The 21,559-nt window shown below is 37.0% G+C and overlaps 1 protein-coding gene across 6 annotated transcripts in view; it reads right to left on the bottom strand.

Moving 5' to 3' along the window:
* The window catches only part of LOC121295451 (dual specificity mitogen-activated protein kinase kinase 4), a 46,062-nt gene that overhangs the window by 8,382 nt on the left and 16,121 nt on the right, over positions 1-21,559 (bottom strand). For 5 of the 6 annotated variants that reach the window (XM_041220068.1, XM_041220069.1, XM_041220070.1 and 2 more), the window contains 6 exons: positions 17,679-17,781; positions 14,567-14,741; positions 13,471-13,590; positions 11,695-11,814; positions 11,321-11,372; positions 8,629-8,756 (listed from right to left, as the gene is read on the bottom strand). In XM_041220068.1, the coding sequence (XP_041076002.1) occupies positions 8,629-8,756; positions 11,321-11,372; positions 11,695-11,814; positions 13,471-13,590; positions 14,567-14,741; positions 17,679-17,781 (698 nt within the window). The remainder of the gene's footprint in view (positions 1-8,628; positions 8,757-11,320; positions 11,373-11,694; positions 11,815-13,470; positions 13,591-14,566; positions 14,742-17,678; positions 17,782-21,559) is intronic. The other variant, XM_041220071.1, reaches the window with a different exon arrangement.

The raw sequence follows: 21,559 nt of genomic DNA, 5'->3' as shown, positions 1-21,559 counted from the left end.
AAAAGTACTTATTGCTGTGACCTTGCATACCCAGGAGTAGGCCAACGCATTCCTGTGCACTTGGGGGTGCAATTTAATCCGACTGGGAATTATGCAGTGGTTATTCAAATACAGCAATCTGATCAATTGTAAAATTTTGCAGTCAAATAATGTTTTGACTAAATATTTTGACTTGGTCCCTTAAATGCAATATTTTAGATATGTTATTGTACTCTGGAATAGTAAAGGAGACTTAAAACATTATACATCCTGTATTGGTTACATTATAAAAAAATAAAAATAAAAATAAACAAAGCGATATTCAATAGAAAACTGATAAGGGGTTTACTATGTGGCTGAAGTTGGATAAAAGTCGCACTTAAGAAGGTAAACGCAATTCAATATAGTAAATTTGATGTATTATTTATCAAGCCAGCATAGAACTAAAAAAGCAGCTACCACTTATATCCTTTGACAAGTCACCACACAAATCTGTAGCAGTAAAAGGCTGCAGCTCTTTGGTCCACACAACTTACATCAGCAGCCTACCGAAAAATTCATGAAATGCCTAAACTCTGAACGAAAACCACTTAAAATCAAAGGGATGCCAATGATGTCACCCAAATACTCCAGTGATTCGGGCTGAGAAACTACCTTGGCTTACTCATTCATAAGCTGAAAAAAGCAACTGATGTCATCCCTGTGTGGGACCTCCAGCAGCTAATCTTAGATCATTACATCAGTCAGCGTAAAACCCACACACAACGGCTTGCACTCCAAGCTTAGGTCATGTCTGCACTTACTAAATCTACAGCCTTGCTTGGATCCGGCACAAAGGAAAAGTTTCAGCAACTTGCTCTCCAACACTGCAAGTTAAGACTGACTAAATCCGTTATTCTCATTAAATTACTTGTATAGTTCAATACATGTGTTTTGTGCACCTCAGGTATCCTTGCTGAAATATGCTCCTGCCTAAAATTTCTGTCATGGGTGGACACAGCGATAATAAACAGGCCCTTGGGCAAGTTTGTTATCTTGCCATTGAACACCTATAACAGAAATACTGTATCTTGTGGTATGTGTGCGTATATTATCTATCTATCTATATCTATCTATATATATATATATATATATATATATATATATATATATATATAATACACACACAGCCGTGAAACAATATATGCCCTCCATCTGAATTTCTACAATTATGCACATTTTTCTTATTGAATTTGGTCAGATCTTTTTGTGGGTTGTAGTAGTATATAGTAGAGGAAGCATGAAAGAAAAAAAATGTCATTTGTTTGGTGTGCAAGGTAATCAAAACATGCAATCTTTAGATGTGAAAAAGTTATTGCTCCCCCGATTAACTCGACCCAATTAAATGGATAATTAGGGTCAGCTGTTTGAATACTTTGGTTAACAATCAGGCCTAATTTGGGCCACCCCTACTCAATATAAATCTGACTAACTTTGGCCCTTACCATCAGAGTGAAGTTGTCAGCACACAGGTTCTAGAGGCACATCATGCCACGATCAAAAGAAAATCCTGAAGACCTCTGGGAAAAAAAAGTTTTTGATGCTTATCAGTCTGGAAATGGTTACAAAGTCATTTCTAAGGCTCTGGGGCTCCACCAAACCACAGTCAGAGCCATATTGTCTAAATGGAGAAAGTCTGAGACAGTAGTGAATCTTTCCAGGAATGGCCGTCCTGCCAAAATCTCTACAAAAAGCAAGGCGTAAAATCGTCCCAGAAGTCACAAAGACCCCTAGAACAACATCCAGGAATCTGCAGGCCTCTCTTGCCTCGGCTAAGGTCAGTGTTCATGACTCCACCATCAGAAAGACTCTGGGCAAAAATGGGATTCATGGCAGAGTAGCGAGGCGGAAACCACTGCTCACTAAGAACAACATGAATGTTCGTCTCAAGTTTGCCAAAAAGTACCTGGATGATCAAGAGTTCTGGAACAGATAAGTCAAAAGTGGAACTTTCTGGCCAACATGGGCCACGTCATGTCTGGCAAAAACCAAACCTGAAATAAGCAGTTCATGCTCAAAAACCCACAAATGTTACTAAGTTGAAGCAGTTCTGCACAAAGGAGTGGGCCACAATTCCTCCAGGGCACTGCGAGAGATTGATCAATAACTACAGGAAGCGTTTGGTTGCAGTTATTGCTGCTAGAGGTGGCGTAACCAGTTATTGAGTAAGGGGAGATTACTTTTTCACACAGGGGCATTGGATGTTGCATAACTTTAATAAATACATTTAATAAGTATCAAAATTGTGTTATTTGTTCAGTCAGGGTCTAGTTAGATTAGATAAAATCTATAAATTACACACACACCCCCCTGCAAAGTTTTCATATTTTGTTGGCACCTGAGCATACTCCACGACGCTTTCAAATTAGACTTTACATGTAGAATCTGCACAAACTACTCCACATTTACAGTTAAAAAATGCATATAGAACAGAAATAAGATTTACAGAGAAAAACAGATTAATCTCAGTTGCGTAAGTATTCAAAAAATGATGCACATTTATTATTGTTGTTGTGCTTTAGGATTTTAAGTTTTGTATTGCACAAATATTCATGGGCATTTAGGTCTTATTACATACGGAATATTCTATAGTGAACCGTAATGATCCATTGGTATATTTGGGCTACATGCAACGTCTAGATCTAGCCCCACCCCGAGGTGGTGGTTCATGTTATGTATGGGAATGGACGGAGTTGGAGCTTGACACACTCCCAAGTTACTGTGGGTGATTGTGATTGATATTTGAAACTTTACTGAGTAATAAGATAAAGTATTCTGTGTTGGCTCGGTCGTGTTATTGTATTATAGTGCGAGACGCTCCACTGAACTATAACCAGCGGCCAATATATGTAATGTAACTCGAAAAATACAAGTTTGGACTAATGTACAAAATTATATTACTTTACACACTTTCACACCTGAGACACAAATATATCACAGTACTGTTGTTATTTTTAGCTTTACTTTAGCCTGTGAGATTGTTGTGTTGGCATTCCTAATTAAAATAAAATGGTGTTTATGACTGAAATTGAATAAGCACTGCTTCACTTTTTTTTTTTTTTTTTTTTTTTTTTTTTTAAATAGTGGTATTTATTTATTGTTGTTAACTAGATTTTATTGTAGATTTTTCTGCGATCAAAACCTTATTCTCTTCCGGAGTAAAATTTACAGCCCGCCGTTTCTTTGCTACATCTCAATCAATTTTAGGTGCCATCATTTAAAAACCATGTACAGTACCAGTCAAAAGTTTGAGTACATTTGCTGGAAACTAGGTATTTTTCATAATTGACAATGTTTTCCATTGTATACATTTCTGTAAATACTTGAAAATGAAAACACCTGTTACAATATACAAAACAAAACATAAGGAGTATCAAAGCAATGTTCAAGAAAAGTGAAAATTGTCTCTAAATCTTGGATTCCTCAAAATAGCCACCCTTTGCCTTAATAACAGCCTCACAAACACGAGGCATTCAGTTAACAGGTTTCAGCAGGAAATCACCCGACATGTCTTCCTAGGTCTTCTGCAGCAATTCCAAGAGATGCAGGGCACTTGTGGGTAGCTTTGCTTTGACTCTTCTGTCCAGTTCTATGGGATTAAGGTCTGGAGACTGGGCAGGCCAGGTCATACGATTGAGTTGACCTTCACTTTCCTTCTTTGCCAGATAGTTCTTGCACAACTGTGAGGTGTGTTTTGGGTCATTATCTTGCTGAAGAATGAAGGACTGCCGAACTAGTCATAATCCTGATGGAGTGGCATGCCTCTGAAGTATGCTATGATAGCCATGCTAGTTGAGCTTGCCATGGACTTGGTAAAGATCACCAACTCTGTCACCAAAGCATCCCGAGACCATGACACTGCCTCCTCCATGCTTGACAGTGGGAACCACACATGCAAAACTCACGCACTCACCCTCTCTGCGTCTTAGAAATTCTTGGGGGTCGGACCCAAATATTTCAAATTTTGACTCGTCGGTCCATAAGACAGACTTCCACTCCTCAAACGTCCAGTTTCTGTGTTTTTTGGCCCATGAAAGTCTCTTCCTCTTGTTCTGCACTCTTAATGGTTTCTTTGCAGCAATTCTTCCAGTTAGGCCAGTTTCACTCAATCTCCTCTGAACAGTTGATGCTGAAACATATATGCTTCTAGTAGCATTTAGCTGAGCTTGTATTTCAGGGGCAGTTAATCGCCAGTTTCGCAGACTTGTGACTTGAATGAACTTGTTCTCTGATTCCGTTCACCCTTGGCCTGCCTGACCTTGTTCGGCACTCATGAGTGCCGGTTTCTTCAAATCGTTTGATGGTCTTGGCCATTGTGGTTACAGACACTTGCAAAGTTCTTACAATTTGTCTTAAAGATTGACCTTCATTTCTTTTTTCTTTGCTTAACTGAGCGTATTTTGCCATTTTCTGCTCCCTTACATTCAGGAATGACAAACTTGTGCCTATGCTACCTATATTTATAGTAACCATGGACACTCACCTGTTAACAATAATTGGTGACAAAATATTAATTAGGTAACATGCAGTTAACTCAGGGAACATCTAACAAAGATACTTAGGCCAGTGTTCTAACACCGTGTTATAAACATTTCAGATTTTTAACTGACTTGGGCTGACTTCAGACTGAAATCCCCTTGCTTTGGGTGACCATTTCATTGAAATTGACAAATTTACATTTTCATTTAAAAATTAAATTTTTGAATGCAACTCACTTATGATTATCAGCTTATACAGGTACATGTATCATATAATGAAATATTAAGTGTTTATAGACAAGTTTATTCAGTTAAAAGCATAGATTATCATGAAAAACCTGGTTTCAAGCAAGTTTACTTTTGACTGGTACTGTATATTCTGGTGACAGTTACCTGAAGCGTGAGCTGTACCCTGCTTTACTCAGACTCAATCAGTCGTTTAAGGATAAGATTGTCACTAGATAGGATTTCCTAACTATGTTAGGACAGGTTGAGGCACTAAGGGAATTGTAGACACTGCTGACTTTGCGAAATGCTTCTGTAACAAAGTTAGGAAAAATCATATCTTAGCAATGAAAGAGAAGATAGGAAAACACATTTGGAAATTATTCTGTAATATCACTGGTCACTAACTTTTCATGGAGTAACATGAAAATAACTAAATTGCCACATGAAGTGCACATGCTTTTTCTCCAGATCCTTGAAAAACGACATCCATTTATTCTAAATCGGTGGCAATAAAACACAACAGGATTTTGCCAGCATAAAATAACCCTAGTGACTTATAATACAAATGTATTTTCTTTTGGTAGTTCAGTGTCATCCATGAGTCAGAGCACACAAGACTGAACAACGCTGCTGCTTTTGAGGCTTCAAAACGACAGCAAAATTCCAATAAGGTACTTGCCAAGTATGCAGGATTTAGGTCATGCTTATTTATAGTCAAACATTTATAAAAGCAGATACAAAATAAAGACAATACTAAAATAAAACTGTCAAATATGCATGAGAAAATCCAGTATTCTAACCTTAAACAGTAGCGATAGATAATTTTAAACACAACAAAACTGACATCAACAATTCTCCCGATTGTGTGCAATATGTAAGAGAAGGGGTTCAAAGGATGGGCATGGAACATGTAAAGCCTCACACCCTCCAAGCAGCTTGTATCCCACCTACATGAGAAATGCAATCTAACCACAATTACTGCTAGAGTAAAGCCTCTATCCTTCCAGGCAGATTAATGGTTTAACCCTGCTCTCCTGAATATTTTACCTTCAGTAACAATTCACTAAAACTATGCCAATTAGTACACAAAACTGGAAACACAGTTTTGACCCTCAGATAGTACATTCTTCTATTGGAGTTGTGCTGCAGAGATTTGAGAACTTCCTGGTGTCAAATATTCCCAGACAGCATTTAAATATCGCAGTAAAAGTGTTGCTAATTTTTTTTTGACCAACAAAACAAAGACACCGTATGATTGTGCATTGCAAACTCTCATTGAGTATACAGTCACAGCCCAACAAGATTACAGGATAAAAATGTAATCTAATCCAATGTGGTTACCCAAATATCACTGCATTATTTATCATTACAAGATACATATGAAACACTGTACGAGATCTAATCTATATCTGCAGTGAAAAGTAAACTACGGGTCTAAAAAGTCAAAACATACAGAACGTAGGTTCCAGAAGTAGGCGATAGTCCCGTCCCCCCCCAAATGGTTTTGTATCTACAGGCAAAACTGCAGACAGGCACCAAGCAAGACTGCTATTGTCAACTAGGAACAGGAAACTCTAGTGATACTGGTGTGGTTCACATGCCTTTGTTGTGAGCTCACTGCTCTGGGAACAACCAAGCTACTTCATTCTGAAAGATCCATGAATGAGGCACAGTTACACACACTGGACAACCTCTGTCTTAAAAGGCTACCACCAAATTTAGCATGGAAACTAAGGCGACTCCAAGCGGAACTTCACAGTCGACATTTATAAATAATATTTATACCATCAAGCCGGTAGCTAAGGGCTGGCGGTGTTGCAATATGACGATAAAAAGAAACGCGATATACATTAACGATTATTCTATCGTCAGTTTTAATTATCGCAGTCATTTATTTATATTTATGATTTTGCATACTGAGAAAGATGCACCAACTGGACAGAATGCAGAAAAAAACTATAACAGGAACATCCTGTAGATGGTGATAATGAACACTTTCACTGGGTTTCATATAATCAACAAGAGCAGCACACAAGAAATATGGAGGACAGCAAGAACGACAGGAACAAACTCAGATATAATCAGTTATCTGAGATCATTTTGGTTTTTAAAAAAGACAATGGTCAGGTTATGGAAGAGGGAGGGCCAATTTGTAAATCTGGTCGAGCTGTTCAAAGAGCAGCAACGCGACAAACATGTTCACACATTTAGATCACCAACAAGCACATTATAAAGAAGCAACATCGTTAAGGAAGTGTTTATTAAAAACAGTTAAGTAAAACCAATTGCGTGTACCACAATCCTAATGCATTTAAGTTACATTTTAACACTTAAGACACAAGGACATAGTGAGTATGGTGTGTACTCGCACAGGAACATCAATATATTTGGCTACTCCCTAAACGCTAAGAGCACACCACACCCTTGCGGCTGTTTTCTAATTATTTATTTTCAACTAAATATTAGCGTTTTCAAACATTCATTGAATTAACATTTAACATTTTGTTGGTGTATAGGTCAGCAGTAAAGTCATAAAAAAAACCTTTGATCTGAATCCTAGAGTCGTTGTTGTTGTGGTCCTAAAATCTGTTGCCTTAATGCAGTTGTCCCCTTTTTTAAAAAAAAAAAAAATTTAGAAAGCTCTAAAATGAGAAACATGTTAAAAAGCTGTAGAGAAGCTCACCACAACTAGTCTGTATTCTCATTTTTATATGCTCAATTACTGGTACTGGAGTAATGGCAGGCTGATGTGACTAGCTCTATTTATAAATGTTTAACCCAATAATAGTGTAGCTATTGGATTTGGAAAGAAGACATTTAACATCCTTAAAAAAAAAAAAAAAAACAAAAAAAAAAAAAAAACAAATCAGGTAAAAAAAAAAAAATACCAAGGACCAATCTTGATTAAAATGGCACTTCTATCTATAGTAATTGATACCTTGATGTTTAAAATCGGTTCTGTGGCTCTACATTTACGTTTTTAAATAACTGCTGTATTATAATTAAGCACCATATTTTTTTTTTTTTCAGTTTGGATTATAAAGTTGTAAAACAAGTTTTGATAAATAGTATAAAATATAAATCTGTAAGAATGTTTTAGTTCTTTGTTGTATAATATCATGCTGTATCACAATTATCTTCATAATACCCCACAGAATAAATCAGAGAATTTTCATATCGTGAGATCCCTACTAAGGACCAGCACATAAGCTTAACAACAACAACTAAAGTCAATCGAATCAGCAAAGCCTCCAAAAATTATGTTAACGACCAATAGCCAAACTTACTCTAGGAAACATTGGGGAGCTTTATTTTTTAAGTCACTGTTTTATGCATTACCAAAGCAGATGCATTAAATATGATAAAATAATTGCATAACTTTATAACCTTCCAAGAGCAGGGGTGGGCAAAGTCATTCCCTACAGACCAGCTTTTTACTCCACACCTGTTCTTTTCTTCATCATGTGATCCATTACCCAATTTAAGCACCACGTTAATTACATTTTCTGCAAAAAGCTCCCCCTACTCACGTCACACAGCGGCATGAAAAATGGAGGGGACGGGACGGGACAAAAAACAAACTGTTCACATACTTAAATATGCCTGCACCAACAGGGCCTTTATGTAGCTCTACTATCCCTTGATTATCAATATATCAACATTAAACTGCTCTCAGTTATTAAACTTGTGCCACCTGGACACTTTACATGTTCAAAGACTTCCATTATTATGCAGCTCAGCTAGCAGTGATTCTTAACCTGGGCGTCGACTACGGCTCCTGTCACACAGCACAAATCATAAGACACTGTAATGAATGCTGAGATGGGCACCACAAGGTTTTCCACTCACATGGTTTATCCCATTCATAATGAGTGCACTGGCTCACTGTTTCACACACGCTTACCGCCATGTAAGGTCTGCATCCTGCGTCTCTAGTTTTGGCAATGGAGTCCACAAGCTGTCCACTAATGCCAAAGTCGCAGAGCTTAATGTTGCCGTTCCGGTCCAGAAGAATATTAGAAGGCTTGATGTCTGCAATGGAAAAGCAAACTTTAAGCTACTGTCGATATCAATTAGTCAACATAAACCCCCCTGAAAAATAAACTGTCAGCTCCAATTCTTTTTTTGGAACATCCAGTTAGGCACAAGAGCACATTTAGCATACAAAATAAAAAAAAAGTTGATGATTCACACTGAGATGCAAGGCTATCTTGGGAGCACTGACGCATTTCCAAAAAAATGTGATATACAAAAGCATGTAGTAGGATTGGTATTTTTCATTCCCTGCCACATTCTTGCTGAGACACTATTCTCCAATTATAAAAACAGTACACAGCCTCTTTTAAAAATTGTGATCCGAGGTATAGCAAAATAAGAACAATGATAACAAACGGAAACCTGCTTTAATATCTTTAATTCTACTTGGGGGTTCAAGTAAGTGAAGCATGCAGCCCAGAACTAAAAAATGAGCGCTTCATCACTTACCTATAGATCGAGCACAAATGCAGAACGTAAAATTGATTACAAAGAACAATACTGATGCCACAGGTAGTGAATGTCGATATTTCAATTTAAATTCTTGAAAGTTTTTTTCTTTAAAAAAAGTACATTTTTTAAAAGTGCAAGCTGCAGCCATGACATCCCATAATAACCCGACCTGTATACATAATTATTGCCTAGCAACCACAACACAGCATTCCCGAGTATCCCTAGTTGATTTACCTATGATGTGTGAATGAATATATATACACACACACAATCTCAAAACAACTGGAAATATGAACAAAAAATGTTATAAATAAAAGAGATACGAGCACTGTGTTTCTTGTAAACATTACAGGGGGTTCTGTAACACTTCAATTAAATCACCATAATAAAGCTAACTAAAGCCACTTTCACACTGGCATGATCTACTCTGGTCAGGACCTACCCGGTGTCATGCGGGTCGGGTACGAGATTTCACACTTCTTTTGATAAAGCAGGGTTGACCTGGGTGACAGACGCAAGCACACAATGTGCATATCAATGCCCCAGAAACAGCTTGTTACTGACGCTTCCACCAATCATCTCTAGATTGAACCGTCAGCCCAAATGTTGATTACAGCAAATGTTTCTTCATCCCTGCTGTGATGTGGCTCATGGTACGTCTCAAGCAGCAAAAAGATGGTTAAACAGAAACTTATTTTACGGAAGTGAAACTTTCACCACAGAAGTGGCTGTTTATTATTGCGTTGGCTCACGAGCGGCTGTCAAGCATTTTGTCTCACTCAACTCGGGTCAAAGCATGTCAACCCACATCCTGAGGTGGGTCACTGGGACCAGCGTCTGGACCCAGGTAAGAGTGCCAGTGTGAAAGGAGCATTAGTTTGTTTACTGTTCAACACATTTTTTTTTTCTGAAACACAGTGGTGGGGGAAAAAAAAAATTGCTTCATAGAAACACGTTAGCACTTAAGTGGTTTATTGAAAGCGCAATCTGAATGACTTAATGTTATTTGTGCTATCTTTCATGCTTGGTTTGCTTCATGTGTAATAATGCCAAAAAAATGTAACTTAATTTAAACAAATAAAATCTTTCTGAAATGTCTACAGTTTCTACTACAAGTCAATCACATAGTTCTATGTTCAATGCAGTTATTTTAGCTCGTTATCATACTGACCTCAATGTGGACCAAAAAAAAAAAAAAAAAAAAAAAAAAAAAAGCATGTTCTGCATGACAACTGCCCTATTTTTATTTAATTGAATATGTAATTGCTGGTAAGATCAGTTTTTTTTCCTAGAATTATAAAAGCAGTGTTCTGTAAATCAAATTAAAAAACAAAACTCAATCATAGAAACAAAAACACTGCAATGACTAGTGTCCAGAGTCCATTGTATTTTACATAAAATCGCATATACACTTTATTTAAAAAGTCCTATTGCTGACCTCGGATTATATGTGAAGGCCTACAGATGATCTGCAGACAGCACTCTGTGAATGCATTCCCTAACAACCAGGAAGAGCCTCACAACAGCACCAACGGCAATGACTGCCCTCCAGCGTGTACAGTGAGGATTCACAAACTAACAAGGGCAGCCTTGGTAATTGTGGCAACAATGCCTAATAATGCAAGTCTGGATAAAACATAAATGAAGAACATTAAGGAACACTATAAAATTCCAGCTGTGGCTTATTCCGGTGGAGTATGGGGTTGATCAAATCAAGTAGAGAAACGTTTTGGCTTGTGCTTTCATCAGTGTACTGCACTATTTAAAACACTGTTCATCACAGGAGACTTCAACATCATGCCTTTTGGCACAAGTCGCTATACAGAAACAACTAATTAAATAGTTTCAATGTCAACTGAAGGCCTGATCATGGGTTTACAGTTTGCAGTTCTGAGAGACGCAGATTCTGTACAGTAAAAACATTTTGGGAAATAAGTGTATATTATCAAAAAGACATCTTAAATTAACGTTTTAAAAATTGACCTACATGAATCCTAACCTGGCTTAGGCAAGGAAAAGAGAGGATTTAGATGTCTAATAATCTAGCAGTACTACAATCCTTTTTATTAAACATGCGTTTAAGACTGGAACCAGATAAAAAGACATACCTCTGTGAATTATTTTCAAGTTTTCTTTTAAGTGGTTAAGTGCTTTCACAGTCTGAAATGAAAAACAAAAAAGGTTAAATAAGTTATTTGTAAAATAATTGGCAACCTTTACGAAGCCCAAAAGTCACAGAACACACATTAGTGTGTTCAGTGAACCGGATTTCAGATGATTCCGTTAGCGGTCCTGTTGTACGAACATTTTAAGAAGCAACAACTCTTAAAATCACACATTACAAAACTACAGTAAATTAATAACATCCTGAATTAATTTAGTATAAATGTTTATTGGCTAAACATCTTAGAAGTAGTAAACTGAAGTAAAGCATGTACACATTTCAATCTAACAGAAGTAGTACCACTGTTGAGAAACTTACAGCTAATGTTATTTTGCCTAATATTTCCTCTGGAATCACATCATCTAATGCACAATATACATATTTGTAAAACTTGTCGAACGAGGTAGACATGAGTTCCATGCAGATCCAACAGTCACCCTGAAAGACAAAAAAATAAATAACAAAATAAATAAAAACATCTTTTAAAAGACAACTCATGGGAAGGTAAATTATATTTTGAAGGACGTTTTTTTTGTTTGAAAAGTTTAGGCTTAAATCGAGAATCTGAATGCCGTTCTCTTTTTTTTTTTGGTCTATTTTCTAGTCAATTGTCTTTCTCATTATGAAACCATAATTATTTTATTTGTAGCCGTCTGGTTCAAGTAAACATGTCAAACCAAGTACCCATTTCACCATGTGGGGAAGCCAGGCACTACCCTCAAACAAGGTAACCCTAAACTACAACCATATTCTGCTGGGTTATTTCGTCACATATAAACTCTATGCAGGTTTAGCATTAATACAAGTAACTTATTTCTTAATACCAAAAAAGGCTGGATTGAACACAATTGTCCAAATTTGTGTTCCCCCATACATGCAGTCTGGCCACTAAATTATCACCTGTCCACTGTAGGAGATGACATATTGCAGTATTGCAAGTATTAATTATGTAATTAACTATAAGTTTCTTTACTTGCGTTATTTTAATATTTTTGATATAGCTTAAAGCATGAGTAACTAGCTAAGCAAGACATTTAAAGAATCTCGTATCTTGGCGTCTGGACAGAGAGCCCAAATTAGCAGGGATCTAATCAAGATGTATGGACACAGTGTGAAAACAGAAAACCACAAAACACATTACATTAAGACATTAAAACGCTTAAATGTGATGCCCTATAGAATGTTATAGATTTGGACGAGTCCCCCCCCCCCAGATGTGTTGAAGTTGTGTGATAGTAGGGTGGAGCCATACCGATTGGAAGAAATGGGGGTCGAAATGCTTATATATTATTTAATGTAATGTTTTTGTTTGAATTGCCAGTCACTTCCTTGAATTGACTCGGCATGACGTCTATTGTGATACAAGCATATGCATTGGTTCATGCTGTGACCTGCATGTCTTTGCTTGCTTTTATCCAATGTTTATACGATTGTATTAACAGTATTTATTTTATGCACAAAGTATTTCTGATCAGAAATCATTTGAAGATTCATTCGCCCGACACCACCCAATTGGATTTGGCATCACCCTGATGCGAGGCATATTTTGCTGGTACACCCTGGGTCTTTTGATTACTCTGGAAAGCCAAACAAATGCTGCTTTTTACTTACAAGCATCATTGCAGATGAAGTCTATTCACTGTGCCAGAATTATACATGAATGACTTGAGTAGCACAACAAAGACTTAATCTTCCACGGCCACGAAATACGCTATCTTAATCCAATTGAGCAGGTTTGGGATGAAGTTCAACAACGCACACATCATCACTACCCTCTGCCTACCTCTGTGCACCAATAGTGCGAATATTATTGACTAAATGGCTCAACATCCTTCCAGACACCTTCCAGCACCTTGTGGAGTCTATGCCATGTCAAGGCTCTGTTCGGGACAAATGGTGGCCCTACCTGATATTAGATAAATGTTATGACAAAGTGGCCAGGCAGTGTATATTTCTGGTAAAGTCTTAATGCTAGAATTATCCTGGCAATTCAACTACTTAAAGCTCAAATTAACTATTCATCTCCTCCTTCTAGCCCAAGGACTGTTATCACCAATACATTAATTACAAGCAGTAAAAAACCAAATGCCTCACCTCTCTGAAAAGAGCCCCATAAAACTGAACAATATATGGACAGTCACTACTCCTCATTACTACATCTAAATCCATCAGCAGTTGCTTCTGTTCCTTTTCATCAACAGTTGATCGAATTCGCTGTAACAAAGAAAAAAGAAACCCAGATGTAATTACACTGAGTCTGTGGTATTTGGCCATGACATCAAATTTCCACACTTGCAAAATTATGTAAATATGTACGTAAACCACCTCACAAACCAATAGCTAACAAAATCATGGGATCCCAGAATAGAGAGGATTTAGACTAATTAAGTTGATTTGTATGTTTGTACTACATTCCCTAAAGCCATTGGTCACAGGTTCTTGATGCATCTTGTCATAACCATCATGTTCCATTGCACAACTTACTTTTGAGTACACTTCCGATTTAAATGATTATGAAATCAACACAGTTAAAAGTATGTTCATTAAGAATAATCACCTCTGACTGACTCAGCATTTGAAATGTAGTAACATAATACGAGCAGGTGGACATGGTGAATATATACGGATCCCTCCGGTGTAGCTATGCATAGGAACCTTCTGAGAGCAAGGTCTCATCTGAAATACCTCTAAACAACTGTGTCTCACCCATTACTGTGCCCAGAGGAGACAACTGCCACTTTCTAAAGCATTCTCTAAATCCCAGCTGGCCATCAAGTCTAACACACTATCATAAAAAATAATTAATAAAATAAATAAATCTTTATTTTTTACATCGCGCCTTTCATAGTGGACCACCATCACAAAGCGCTTTACAAGATATGAGACTAGGGTGTGTGAACAATGCATCAGTTGTAGAGTCACTTACAACACGGTCTCACCCGAAAGACTGAGAACAAGGAGGTTAAGTGACTTGCTCAGGGTCACTCAGTCAGTCAGTGGCTGAGCTGGGATTTGAAACAGGGACCTCCTGGTTACAAGCCTGTTTCTTTAACCACTGGACTACACAGCCTCCTAAAAGCAATTGTGCTGGAGAAATCTCACGAGCAGTAGGAATTAATAATTGTACAAGCTGTGTTTCCAAGACCAGTGATGAAAAAGAGTCTTATATAACAAAAAGGGGTTTCATTACTTTGACTGCCATGATCTGACCACTGGGTTTGTGCACCATTTTGTTGACAGACCCATAGGCTCCCCGTCCTATTTCCCCAAGGTCCTTTAGGTCTTCTGCAGTGAAATCCCAATGCTGCTCCGGAGAGATCTTCAATTTTCCTGAAGATTCAATACTGTGTGTTCGCAGCCTCTCTCTGAAAAACAAGGAAAATTTAAGATTAGCATTTGGTTTGATTTTCTAAAAGTCACTATGAATGCATATGGTATATTTTGGAGCTTCACTTCAGAAGCTTTCTGATGTATGCTACAAATGTTCAATGGAATTGTGTATATATATATATATATATATATATATATATATATATATATATATATATATATATATATATATATATATATATATATATACATACACACACACACATACACACACACATACATATATACATACACACACAGTATGTATAAAAAATATGCAACTCTTTCAGCAATATGTACATTTATAGAGAGACTGGCTTAGTTTGCGTCTTATACTGCAAGATAAATAACAATGGGCAAATTACTGGTCTGCACAAGGTTATTCTTTCCAATACTACAAGAGTGGTCGGAAAGAAATTATCTTTCATAGAACTGTATACAGGTCTGCACTGCTGAAAGTGTTCTAACTTTGTTCACTTCACCAATTCACCAGCCATTATTCAGAGGAGAAAAAAACTCAAAAAAAAAAAAATATGATTGCATGGTAATTATATGAGAATTTAAAGAATGACACATTACTGCATTTACCAGACTTTGTAGTCCTGCATTGTAGCATATAGTACGGTATCTTCGAATTGTAGATGCAGTACTAAATAACATTAAACTACTTCACTGCATTTGGGCTGCAAGTCATAGGTAATGTCAACTTATAGGGCCCAAAATCACCACCACTATTTCCAAGCAAACAAAGGGGCATATAAAAGGTCCTCCATACCATATATACCTATATTCTGATACTCTCAACAACTTGCAGAAGAATGCCCTTAAGTTACTTTGCATTTGGATCATTGGCTCTTCAGATATGTACAAACATATTGTGTTTGACACACTTTCCTTAGGTTTTCTATATCGGGTGATCCCGAGCTTCACCTTACATAATGCAGTTCATTGGTTGGGTGATACATGCTAGTAGTATAAGGCTCAGTATACTAGATTTATGATATAGAGCCCCATAACAAAAACATAAAAAACAAATCAAGCTCTAAAGAGTTTTGAGTATGTAGGCGTTCACTTTTCTAAGCCAAAAAGGTCTGCTGGCAGTAGTTTCAGTTTGCTGACATCAGCAGGGTGTCAATACATTCCTTTCCAGAAGGCTGATACTAAATCTGTCCAAGTCACTGCATAACAAACTGCATTCCCCTTCCCTCCACAGCATGTGTTATGTATTAAATCTACACTGAAATCACAATGAAATGTGTTTCTCTATCAATATTAAAAGGATTTTGCAAAAAAAAAAAAAAAAAAAAAAAACAAACAAACAAAAAACCTAACAAAAGCACAGCAAACCTTACACAAAATCAGTACTTTACAAATACTATCACTATGCAGCAGATTGTGACATCGCAAGATTTACTGTGTGCTCAGCCACAGGAAGCAACCATGGGCTTGCTCATTAAAACACACAATTGAAGACTGGAATGGCTCAATTAGATATGCAAAAAAAACAACCACCTAGGTTTAACTTACTTAATTACAATATTATTTCTCTAGCCACAAGTTCAAGACACAATCACTGAGCTTGCTTGGTCTTATCACTTGCACAATGTGAGCATGCTGTTAAACAGTATACCTATAGAATAATGAATACAAGATGTCTGTTTTTATCTTTTTTATATAGGTCACATTATCTGCAGATGGTACATGCAAGCCAGTAGGCAACAAAAAAGCAGGCAATATGTGCTGTGTCACTAGACTAGGATCCTACTTAATTTGTCACTGCTGCTGACACACAAAGACAGTTTTCAGCAGACCCTGGGGTAATTCAAACATCACAGGACCACTATAATACTTTCCAAAATAAAGCACGAAAAGCTTTTACACAACTACACTTCAAAGGCATTTAGTGAAAGGCAGAAAATGTTCTTCCAACACGTGATCATCTTTTATCAGAATAAAAGACTGCAAATGTAGGAAAGATGTTTCTGAATAATCCTTATTTACACATTTTTTAACAAGTCCTTATTGAATTTGAGTATAGTGATGTGTGTTAAAAATCGCCAACAAAACTCATAACTGTATAAGTACACAAACAGGAACATGACTGACTGCCTGAGAAAAGACACAAACATAACTTCGATTTCAAATCAATGACACACAGGCATCCATTTTCAAAGAAGCGTTGTTAGCTTCCTGAGGACTTTGAACAGAAGCTTTTACAATTACAGCGTTTGTTATCATTGTAACACATGGTACCAGCTTCGACAGATCGGAAATGTCGAAAAATACAGGAGTCGGATCAACATGCCAAGCAATACCACAGTTCACAAAAAGGGAGAAAAACAGATCTGAGTAATCAAGACTGGAAATGAGAAGCAGCACATAACTAATGCTCTGACTGACAGCAGACAGCCACAAACTGCCTCCATATGTGTAATTGAGGTTGTATCTTTGTAAATGCATTTGAAGTTTTATTTTTTTCTTGAAATTGAGGGTGGGACATTTGGGCTGCATCTTAAATTCAAGGGCGACTTAAATTTGAAGGTATACGGTACACTATTAAACCTGGAATGAAATGGCAGTCCCAAATCCTAGTAACAGATTTGTTTGCTGTGGCGATACAGTATAGATATCTTACTGTATACTATATCCCCTGCCAGAAGAGAGGCTACAGGAAGGCTTAGGTTACAGGTCTATTCATCTTTGCCCCAGTTAGATAGGAGTCCACCTCACAAAACAACTATACCATTTGGCACTGGTACAAGCCTTTTGTGTTTACAAATTTTCGTAAACATACTGCACAAAAATAAACTCGCAACACAGCATTTAGCATGAAAAACAAACAAAAAACCATGTCCTATAATAAATTCTTTACTTCTCACATTAGGTATTGATTTGAGGACTAGCTGCAACAATGTATTGGAAACAATACTTACATATGTGGATTCTGAAAAGGAACTCCTGAAGTGTTGAGAGTAAACCTTGCAGTTGATTTAATTGGTGGATTGGCAAAATTTAACTTCAGTGCTTTACGTTTACCTAAGAGGAAGGGAAACAAATACATGTTTAATTGGTTCATTATTGTAATATTGTGTTCTTATAAAAAAACAGATAAGCACCTTTACAAACAAGGCCCATTACAAGCAGGCATAAACACCTTTACAGAGAGCAAGTATGGCAATTTACCAAATGCACATAAACCATGCATGCTGCAAAAATAAAGAAATACCAAATTCAGTGGCAAACTTAAAAGGTACACACTAAGTTCAAAGAAGTAGTCTGCATCTTGGAGTAAAAAAAATAATACATTTTTACTACTAAGAAACAGACAGGGTTTGTATAAATAAAGAAATAATATAAAAATGAAAACTGGCAATGCATGGCACACAATGTAAATGCAAATGAAACCTGTGAGATTTCTGCAATGTATAGTATATCAGCTGCAGCTCTCTGCAAGTGATCAATTGGCAGGTGTTGCCTTACTGAAGACTGCATTAAGGAACACGTCTCCCTCCAGAACAATGTAAACCCATTATCGGTTTGTCATGTTGAATCAGTGCTCTCCTAGCTGCCCATGGAAGATTTTGAGAAGTCTGGAAAAGTGACAGATGCTGCTGTACCTTCTTGTTAATAGCTACAGGAAGACTGGGCCACTTCCAAAAAGCAGACCTTGTATATGATGCTTAGAAGACATAACAAAAAACACTTAGGGATGGGGCACTGCTGTCTAAAAACATGTTTTAAGTTCAAATTCATGAAGATAGAGATCTTGACTCAAACTGTTTCTTAACCATCACAAAGCTCAAAGCATGACCCGACAGAACTGCCAGCAATTTGCTCTGCTGAGCACCTTGGCTAAAAGTAAGCAATCGCAACATTACCCCGAACCTTAAAGATGTCTCTTTTGGCAATAGTGCCAAAGCACACTTCAGAAACAAACTTCCAGCATAAACACGGTTTGTACTGGCTAAACTAGACTGTTAATAAAAAAAAATAAAAAATGGATTGTTATTAATTGACATAAGCAGTGGTGAACCTGAATACCACTGTTGTTTAAATTCCCCCAAAAAGCAACAGCTCCAACAGTGTGTGAGATTATTTTGTCTAATTAAATGTTTGGCCCCGATTTAACATTTAGATCCACCACTGTTCAGAGCAATTAAATATATAATTTTATGTTTTAAAACTAAATTGAAAAGCACTGTACGCTGTGACAAGCTTGTCAATGAGTTACTTCCTAGTGTACTTTTGACAGGTGGTATAAATACACTCTCTGCAGCTAACACAGACAGTCTTGCAGAGTCAAGGACTTTACACTTTTATTCTAGGAGAAACACACTCTCTGGTGTTATAACCAGGAGGTCCCTGATTCAAAAGCCAGCTCACTCACTAACTCAATGTGTGTGACCCTGAGCTAGTCACTGAACCACCTTGTGCTCTGTCTTTCGGGCAAGACGTTGTTGTAAGTTACTCTGAAGTTGATTCGTAGTTGACACACCCTAGTCTAAGACGCCTTGGGGAAAGGCGTCTTCTAAATAAACAAATAATACTGGCAGATGCCAATGGCAGCCATAAATAAACTGCTACTGCATGTAATTGTTGATGACAAACCACTAATCAATTGAAAACACACAAAGTGTCATTTATTGCCACTATCTTACAAACAAGTTTCTTCCCTCTTGCAGGTTTGACATTACTCTTGTCTGTACACACTATATACACTTATGTTCTGATAAAGAAGTTGTAATTACAGTCTCAACTATGAAGGTTTACAGCAATGACTCATCAGGTATCAAAAAATAATAATAAAACAAGCCACAAAATATATATCCTTATATATATATGCATTCCATTAAATGATCTCCATACAGCAGAAGTGACTTAAAATTACTGAGTTTGTTAAATAAGCTTAAGGATACTGTAGCCTAGCTCTATTATTAATACTGACAGCAGTGACTCAAACTGCAAACACTTGCTGTGAACAGTAATCACTAGCAGCAACCATGCTATCCTGACCTTGTAGCAGCTTGGATCATCCCCCTATTTTATTTATTTATATGTTCATCTGCTGTATGTATTCAGTATAGGATATACTTGTGTAGATGGTGAATGTGGCATTCACAGCCTTTGGTTCAGTTAACCCAGAAAAGGTTCTAAATCATCATAAATGAATGTCTGTTTAGATATTGTTTAAAAAAAAACAGGAGTGCTTGTAGTGGAATTAGGGAGGATTAATACTTAGAACATAAAGGTGATCACAGCTACACATTAACAATAAATAGTTCAGGGTTTGTCAAGGTAGACTGTGAAGAACCAAGGTGCACATAGCTGAATGCAATATTTTCTGCAACTGTCGTGATATGAAAATATATTATTCCATTGTATTCCCTAAACCTGAATAAACCAAATTCCACTTTAAAAACCTCTATTTCTCTATTACTAAAAGATTTTTTGTAAAAAAAAGTGACCTGTTCATTTCAATGGTAGAAGATCCAATCGGAATATAAAATGAAATTAAACATGTGATCCCTCCTGCACTATCCATGCAGCCTTCCAGCACCTTTTTGAAACCATTAAACACTGTTTTAATAGTATGGCACAGAGCTTTTAAAATTCTATCAAAATGGACTGATGCTTTATGGTTTTGAAGTTACATTTTTTGCATCCCAGCACAACCGCTTCGTAAATTTCTTTCAAAATTATTACACAACTGTCTTAACTGTGAGCTTATGGCTTAACACCAGGCATAATTAAACTGCTTTTTCATTACCCTGTCTACTCAAATCTACTGAGCGGTCTTCTTTGCTGATACAAGCAATCTCTCTATTCCCTGCCTATGAATCTCAAGGTCCTTGGAGACCAGACTGTCACTAAAGTCTTGATTTAGGGGTCTGTGTTTAACTACACTGTGCTCAGAGAACGAGAGTGTCAAGCAGCACATTAGTCACTCTGACTGTTGCTACCTTTCAAAGTTTTTTGGGTAACAAGTTACAGTACCACTACTAAATCTTGTTCTAAACAGTGGTGGATCTAATTGACTCTTTCTGCTGTATTTTTAATCAAGCTGTTGATGTTAATTAGGGGGTTCAATGAATAACAGTCTGACAAATTTTTACATCAGGGGCTTCATACAGTTGTAAGGAAGTATTTAGATCAGTTAAGCATTGTTAAAACAGACATCATTATGTTACAGCAGTTGCTATAACCCAACTTCAGCAGGGAACACGCATGGAAAATGAATGCAAGGCTTTACAATAATGAATTACAGCCAACTGGTCGTTTCAGCGAATTTTTCACCAATTCTCTCATATTACTGAATTACAAATGGTACACTGACAAGTTGTTCTGTTTGATATTTTATTTTAAAACACTTAAACTCAAACTCAATTATTGTAAAGTGACATTGGTTTTATGTTGGGAAATATTTTTAAGATAAAAAACTGAAATATCTTGCTTGCGTAAGTATTCAACCCCCACACATTAACATTTGGTAGAGCCACCTTTCGCTGCAACAACAGTTTTAAGTCTTTTGGGGTAAGCATGTACCAGCTTTGCAAACAGTGTCGGAGTGATTTTGGCCCATTCTTCTTGGCAGATTTGCTCCAGGTTGTTTAGGTTGGTTGGACGACGCTTGTGGACTGCAATTTTCAAATAGAGCCACAGATTCTCAATTGGATTGAGATCAGGACTTTGACTGGGCCACCGTAGGACATTCACCTTTTTGTTCTTGAGCCACTCCAATGTTGCTTTGGCCTTGTGCTTGGGATCATTGTCCTGCTGAAAGGTGAATTTCCTCCCAAGCTTCAGTTTTTTAGTG

The sequence above is a fragment of the Polyodon spathula genome, chromosome 20, assembly GCF_017654505.1.
Source record: "Polyodon spathula isolate WHYD16114869_AA chromosome 20, ASM1765450v1, whole genome shotgun sequence".
NCBI classification, from domain to species: Eukaryota; Metazoa; Chordata; class Actinopteri; order Acipenseriformes; family Polyodontidae; genus Polyodon; species Polyodon spathula.
This window is presented reverse-complemented; position numbering and strand designations above follow the sequence as displayed.